General features: G+C 53.5%; 1 protein-coding gene across 1 annotated transcript in view; it reads right to left on the bottom strand.

Moving 5' to 3' along the window:
• Prph2 (peripherin 2 (retinal degeneration, slow)) overlaps positions 1-6608 on the bottom strand; it is a 15459-nt gene extending 8851 nt beyond the window's left edge. Inside the window, exon 1 of the mRNA XM_013019152.1 lies at positions 6013-6608. Coding sequence (XP_012874606.1) covers positions 6013-6593 — 581 coding nt within the window. The 5' untranslated portion in view covers positions 6594-6608. The remainder of the gene's footprint in view (positions 1-6012) is intronic.
• Positions 6609-7308: the final 700 nt, after the last annotated feature.

Here is a 7308-nt window from a genome sequence, read left to right as displayed (position 1 = left end):
CTCCCCTCCCCACCAAGTTGTAAGGCTCATATCCAACATAGAGCCAAGGGAGAATCAGTGTTGCTTTGGTTCATCCTTTGTCCTGCTGTTTCTGTGGTTCCCTTTCCCTTCCACATATTGAATAATCTTATATGCAAAACACGAAGTACACAGAAAACTAAGAGCAATGAAAAGTAAAAAAAAAAAAAAAAAAAACAAACTACACAAAACAAGCCAGAAGTAGCAGTGTGGTTCAAATGGTAGAGCACTAGCCTTGAGCACAAAGAAAGCAGGGAAAGCACCCAGACCCTAAGTTCAAGCCCCAGGAACAGCGTGTGTGTGTGTGTGTGTGTGTGTGTGTGTGTGTGTGGAAGCCCCAGGAACAGCGTGTGTGTGTGTGTGTGTGTGTGTGTGTGTGTAATGATTCCCTCCCTGCCACTCCCAAGACCAGCCCACACACTGGCCTTCAGGCAGGGCCTCGCCCCCCGCTCTTCTCCTTCTGACCGGCCAGCCGCCGCGGGCCTGCTTGAGTGCCTGCCGCCATGCCCCTAAGTCACATTTGTGAGCAGCGGGGTTCCACACTCCGCCTGAGGTGGCCTTGCTGGCATCCACCTCGTGGTGTGACCAGGTCTCCACTCACAGTCCTCTGGCCAGGGCCTTGAAAACCACTAGAAGGTTCTACTCTATTGGAAGTCAAAGAACCAGAGCCACCCAGACCAGGTGGCCGCACCCCTGGCCTCAGATGGAACTCTCCAGAGCTTCTGGCCTGGGCAAGGTGAGGTTTCCCCACCCAGTCCCCGCAAGCTGGGCCTCCACCGCCGCTCCCCATGTCCCTCAGCCAGGGTGAACCTTGAACTCCTGCCTCACACCCCCCCCCCCCCCGTGTACCTCATGTGACAGCCAGGCCTGGAGTGGCGAGGCGACGCTGGCAGAGCTCTGAGCCGCCCCGCCCGGGGCTGGCCTCACCCATGCTGTCCTCGCCGGCCTCCTGAGGACAGGCCACCCGAGCTCCCCACCCACAGGCCGTGTCCTCTGAGACTGTCTGGACTCAGGCCGTGGCTTATGTCTCCCTCCCCGCTCTGCAGTGCTCCAAGCTCCCTGAATCTTTGTTGTTGTTGTTGGTCGTGGGGCTTGAACTCTGGGCCTGGGCGCTGTCCCTCAGTTCTTCAGCTCAAGGTGAGCCACTTGAGCCACAGCGCCACTTCCAGTTTTCTGGTGGTTCATTGGAGATCAGATTCTGGGATTACAGGTGTGAGCCAAGGCGCCCGGCCTCTCCGTGCATCTTGCACACAGCCCCCCAGGCTCTGTCAGTTCCTTTGTTTTCCCGTTGCAGAGGAGGCTGGGAGATCGGGAGTCGCCCTTCCCCAGCTGGCACTCACCTGGCCTAGGCGGGGCTGACGGCTGACTCACCACCCCTCCCACTCCTTCCCAGCAGGCTTTCCTTATTGATGTATTGATTCACCTGCTAAATTTGCTTCTTCAGGAGAAAAATCTGACAGAGTGCCTTGAGCGGGCCATCCGGGGCGTGGCCTCAGCCAGTGCACGCGGGAGCCCGCACTAAGCCACTAATCATTTCCTGGTTGTTCTGTTTACTGTGTTGCTAAAGTAGTCCAGCTGGCCTCCAACTCTAAATCTTCCTGCCTCCTTCTCTCAAATGCTGGGATTATGGGCTGTCTTACCTGGCTACAAGTAGGCCTCACCTTGCTGAAGACCCTGCAAGTCCCAATACCCCCCCACCTCCCTCCCCCCCAGCCTCAAAGAGAGCAAGTTTGAAGGCTGGAAACAGCCTCTTCTGTAAATAGCTCACCACTTAAGGCGCTCTGCTCCGGAGGCTTTGTCTTAAGAGGTCTGGGAGGCCCTAATCCGTGTTGGAAAGAGGGCAGGCTGTGAGTAAACAAGGTGACAGCCCTGGGGGGAGGGGGCTACTTTCCAGAGAAGCGGGACTGGGGGATGGGGGGGGAGGCCCCACCTCCTCCAAGCTTGGCTCCTCCCCAGGGAGCCCCAGCCCTAATGTAAGTCCAAAGGAAGGCTTGACAACCACAGACCTGTCCCCTGACACCCAGCTCTCAAAAGGGAGATAAACACACTTATTCTTCCGTGGAGCCTTCTTGGGAGCCGGCTCTGTCACATAAACTCATGAGCGGGGTGTGGTGGCTCATACTTATACTCCTAGATATTTAGGAGGTTGAGATCTGGAGGATCATAGTTCAAAGCCATCCAGGACCAAAAAGGTAGAGACCCCTTTATCAAACCGTAGCTTAGCATAGTAGTGAGTACCTGTCACCTAAGATGCTACACAGGAAAGCATAAATGGGAGGATTGAGGTCCAAGCTGGCCCAACCAAAAGACCCTATTTAAAAACTAACAAAAGCAAAAAGGACCGGACACGTGGACGGCTCAATGTTTAGAGCTCCTGCTTAGAGAGAGACTCTGAGCTGAAACTCTCACACTACCAAAAAAATAACACATTAAGCAGCGTTGGGAAAACAAAAGCCAGAAACTCCTTCCTAGAAATTCAGCTAAAGGGAAAATAAGAGAAGTGAGACAGACAGGAACAAATCAGAGCGACTGAAATGCTGGCCCAGACGCACATTCATTCCTTGGAATAGGACGCAACCACTAAGCGGGATGGTGGCGAACGCTGTGTAAATGTTAGACGATCAGATTGCAAAATAGAACACCTGGCTGCATTTCTACTATAGTTACCCCTTGTGATTATGAAAATGGGAACAAGACTGAGTCGAATGTGGACACAGCCATGCCTGCCTTGAATTTCTTTTTCCGGCTTGTTTTTAAATATTGTCATTATATGTTTTGAGGCACTTATTTGTGGGGCTTTGAGGCGCAGAGGGAGTTGGTCTTTGTTCCAGCCTGGTGACTAGCACAGTTGCTCAGCTTGCTTGCTCCTAGTGGGGACTCTTTCACTGGAGACTGCCTTTTTTCTGATTCATACTTAATAAAGGCTCTCAGACTTTTCTTTTTGGGCTGGCTTGGAACTGCAGTCCTCTAAACCTTAGCCTCCTACTAGGAAGGATTACAAGCATGAGCCACCGACTCCTGAATGAAGTCATTTCAATTAAACTAAATATTTGCTTGGAAACATGCTTGAATCCGCAGGTCACTGGAGTGGAGGGACCTGATCATCTCCTCACTACGGAACAAAGGGGTGTTGGGGTTGCACAAGTAAAATAAGTCAGTGCCAGGTACTGGTAGCCCAAACTTATAAGAAAGAAGAGCCAGGAGCCGGCAGCTCATACCTGTAATCCCAGCTATTCAGGAGGCTGAGATCTGAGGATTGTGGTTTGCACAAGAAGGAAAGGTTCTAGGGCTTGAACAGGGCCTGGCTTGTGTCCCTAAGCCTCTCTGTGCTCAAGGCTAGCGTGCTACCACTTGAGCCACAGCACCACTTCTGGCTTTTTTCTGAGTGGTTTATTGGGATAAGAGTCTTAGGGACTTTCCTGGCCAGGCTGGTTTCAGATTGTGGCTTCAAACCAGCACCTGGCCCATGAGGCTCCTATTCTTCTTCTGCTTCTGCTTTTTTTCTTTTTTGCTAGTCCTGGGGCTTGAACTCAGGGCCTGGTCACTGTCTCTGAGCTTTGCCTCAAAGCTAACATCCTACCACTTGAGCCACAGCGCCACTTGCAGCTTTTTCTGTGTATGTGGCACTGAGGAAGCAAACCTAGGGCTTCATGCCTGCTAGGCAAGCACTCTACCACTAAGCCACATTTCCAGCCCCTCTGAGATTCTTGTCTCCAGTATATTACCAATTAAGCTGGAAGTGGAGGGGCTGGGAAGGTGGCTCAGTGGTAGCGTGCTTGCCTTGCATGCATGAGGCCCTGGGTTTGATTCCAGCACCACATAAGCAAAAAAGCTGGAAGTGGTGCTATGGCTCAAGTGGTAGAGCACTAGCCTTGAGCTGAAGAGCTGAGGGACAGCGCCCAGGCCCAGAGTTCAGGCCCTACAACTGGCAAAAAAAAAAAAAAAAGCTGGAAGTGGAGTTGCAGCTCCAATGCTAGAGCTCTAGCCTTGAGGGGAAGCAGCTCAGGTACAGTACCCAGGTCCTGAGTTCAAGTCCCCAGGACTTGAAAAAAAAAAGTATGGGGGTGGGGGTGGAAATATGTCAGTGCCTAGCTCACCAGACCCTGAGTTCAAACTCCAGTATTGGTCCCCCAGAAAGAAAAAAGCGCAGATTGTGTGTAAATGTCATAGTAAAAGTACAATTAATTTATCATAATAAAAATATTTTAGGGGGCCGGGCGCTGGTGGCTCACGCCTGTAATCCTAGCTACTCAGGAGGCTGAGATCTGAGGATCGCGGTTCAAAGCCAGCCCGGGCAGGAGAGACCATGAGACTCCTATTTCCAATAAACAACCAGAAAACCGGAAGTGGCGCTGTAGCTCAAGTGGTAGAGCGCTCGCCTTGAGCTAAAGAGCTGAAGGACAGCACCCAGGCCCAGAGTTCAAGCCCCACGACTGAAAAAAAAATATTTTAGGGGTTGGGGATGTGACTTTTGGTAGAGCACTTGCCTAGCATGCATGAAGCCCTGGGTTCGATTCCTCAGTACCACATAAATGGGAAAAGCCAGAAGTGGCGCTGTGGCTCAAGTGGTAGAGCGCTAGCCTTGAGCCAAAGAAGCTCAGGGACAGCGCCCAGGCCCTGAGTTCAAGCTCCAGGACTGGAATAAAAAAATTTTAATGGCAGATGGGCTTGTCTAGCATGCCAAGCACCCTGGGTTTGATCTCCAGCACTGGGGTAGAGGAAGAAATAGAGCTTTCAGTAAAGCTTTCTGAAGAACAAAGAACCTTGGCAGAGGAACTGATGAAGAGCCTTTCCCTTTCCTGCATCCCCAGGCCCTGGCCGCTCTGGGCTGCTTCCTGCCCCTGGCCGCAGGCCCTCAAGGGGCAACTGAAATAAGTCTCAGCAGCGGCTTGTGTGAAGGGCGGTGCTGTGCCTGCGGGTCTGTCCCCTCGAAGGGCGGTGCTGCGCCTGCGGGTCTGTCCCCTCGAAGGGCGGAGCCCTCCACAATCCTCTCCTCCTGGGATTTGCGACCATAATCTCCATCCTCAGACCCTAAAACCCTCGTGGTGACCTTCACACGCACTGCCCTTTCCACCCCAGCGGCTCAGCCAGCTCTTTGGGGCTCAGTCATGTCTCGGCTTCAAGCCATCTTCTGCTGCTCATGTACCCCTCAAGTTCGAGTCCCCCTTGGGGTTCACCAGACTGCCTCAGAGGGAAAATTAACTGAAATGTCAGCCCAGGGCTGTGTAGAGCTGGACAGAAAGAAGAGGGAGAGAAAGCGCCCCAGGCTCAGGCAAGCTGTGCTGCCCTGGGGAAAAAAAAGATCCCTCCTGAAACAAGATAATAGTTCTGGTAGAATCCAAACCCAGAGCCCTCCACGGGTTTCATTTGCCATATGCCAAGAGGCTTTAGGAATACTTTCTTGTGTTTCAAAAGTAAACACCAACTGGCATTAAATGAGCACTTACTGTATACCAGGCTCTAAGCAGAGCTAGGATCAACCTGTTCCAGAACCATGCCTTGAAAGGTGGCCATGCAGAGGCCTGGAGTAGCCAGAGACCTGCTCAAGGTCATTCACACACCTGGAATTCCAGAGCAGCTGGGGCTGTCCTTGTCCCCTGGCCCTATCCAGGGAGGAACGGTATGGACCAGATTGCACCGGATCCAGGAAAAACTCCTTGGGAGAAGGGGATGGGGCGGAGCGGTTGGGAAACTGGGGAACACACCAGGCAGTGTGAGCTAGTGGGCTAACCTCACCTCTTAGGCCTGAATAAGACAAGTAGTAAATGTCTGGGCACAGCCTCCCCCCTGCAGTCTGCGCCTTCCCGAGTGGATCTCCCTCCTGGAGCCGCCTCTGAGGGCCATTTAGACAACTGCCCCCTTTCCTGTCATCTCAGTCAGATCCCACAGGGAATCATCTACAGCTGCTATTTTCAGGAGCCCCTTCTAAGTCCTGCTGGGTCCCCATGGGACCCACATTTCCCTTCCTCCCCCAGACCCCTGGGCTGGACTCACTCTTTGACCTCCTTGGAGGAAAAATCCAGGTAGCGATTACTGATCCACTGAATTTCAAACCAGTCCCGGAAGCCATTGTTGCCACAGCACTTGAACTCGATCTGCAGCAAGTCGATGGTCTTCTTCATGAAGCAGCGGCCTGGTGTGTCTGTGTCCCGGTAGTACTTCATGCCGTTCCGCAGCCCCGTGGCCAGGGTGCTCTCGAGAGAGCCACGCAGCACGAAGCAGCAGAGGGCCACGAGGAAGAGGAGGACGTTGAAGAGGACACACACCGCCAGGTACACCTTCAGCCACGGCTTCCACTTGGCATACTTGGCAGGATCCAGGGCGTCGTAGCAGATCTTGCCGGCCAGGGAGTTGAAGACGCAGGACAGGAGCCCCACCCCAATCAAGGAGTTAGGGACAAAGTGACTCTCGGAATTATTCATCACCTCGCTCCTCTTCCGCAGTTCAATCTTCAGAAACAGCCCGAGGCTGAAGAGGACGATGCCAGCCAACACCGACAGCCAGTTCAGGAGCCACAGCCCCTGGGCCAGCTTCACCCGCTTCTTCTGATCGAACTTGACCTTGAGCAGAGCCATCTTTGTCAAGCGTGGGCCGGGCGGTCTGGCGCGCACAGCCCCTGCTCAAAGCCTCTGTGACTCGGGCTGGCCACTCAGGGCCTTGGAATGGGAGCCGATGGTCTGAGCTGCAGGGAGCTGTCCCGAGGGTTGCCCATGTTGGGGGCTCCCCTCCCCAGCCTAGGACCCCCTGTTGACTGAGTAAGCGCTGCTAGCAAGGGCCAGTCCCGGTGCTGTTCCTTCAGCTCCCTTCCAGCTAAGCAGGGACTGCCTGAATAGGGCAGATTACAAATGGGATCCTCAAGGTTCTTGCTAATCTCTTTAACCAGCTTCATCCCATTAGACAAAGCTGTGCAGGGCTCAGAACACGGCCACAAGGAGCCTCGGTGGACACGTGGAACCGAGAGCTGTGAGGGCAGCTTGGGCAATCAAGAGCAGAACATGGGAAGCTGGCCCCAGGAACGATTGCCCCTGGCGGACTGGCTGTGGGGCATGCCTGCCCTGAAGGCCATTTCTCAGCAGTGACTTCAAAATGTAGAACTTTCTCTTTCTTTTTTTGGCAGGCATGGGGCCTGAACTCTGAGCCTGGGCGCTGTCCCTCAGCTCTTCAGCTCAAGGCTAGTGCTCTACCACTTGAGCCACAGTGCCACTTCTGGCTTTTCTAGCTTATGAGGAATTGAACCCAGGGCCTTATGCATGCAAGGCAAGCACTCTATCACTGAGCCACCTTCCCAGC

The sequence above is a fragment of the Dipodomys ordii genome, unplaced genomic scaffold (genome assembly GCF_000151885.1).
Source record: "Dipodomys ordii isolate 6190 unplaced genomic scaffold, Dord_2.0 Scaffold44, whole genome shotgun sequence".
Taxonomy (NCBI): domain Eukaryota; kingdom Metazoa; phylum Chordata; class Mammalia; order Rodentia; family Heteromyidae; genus Dipodomys; species Dipodomys ordii.
This window is presented reverse-complemented; position numbering and strand designations above follow the sequence as displayed.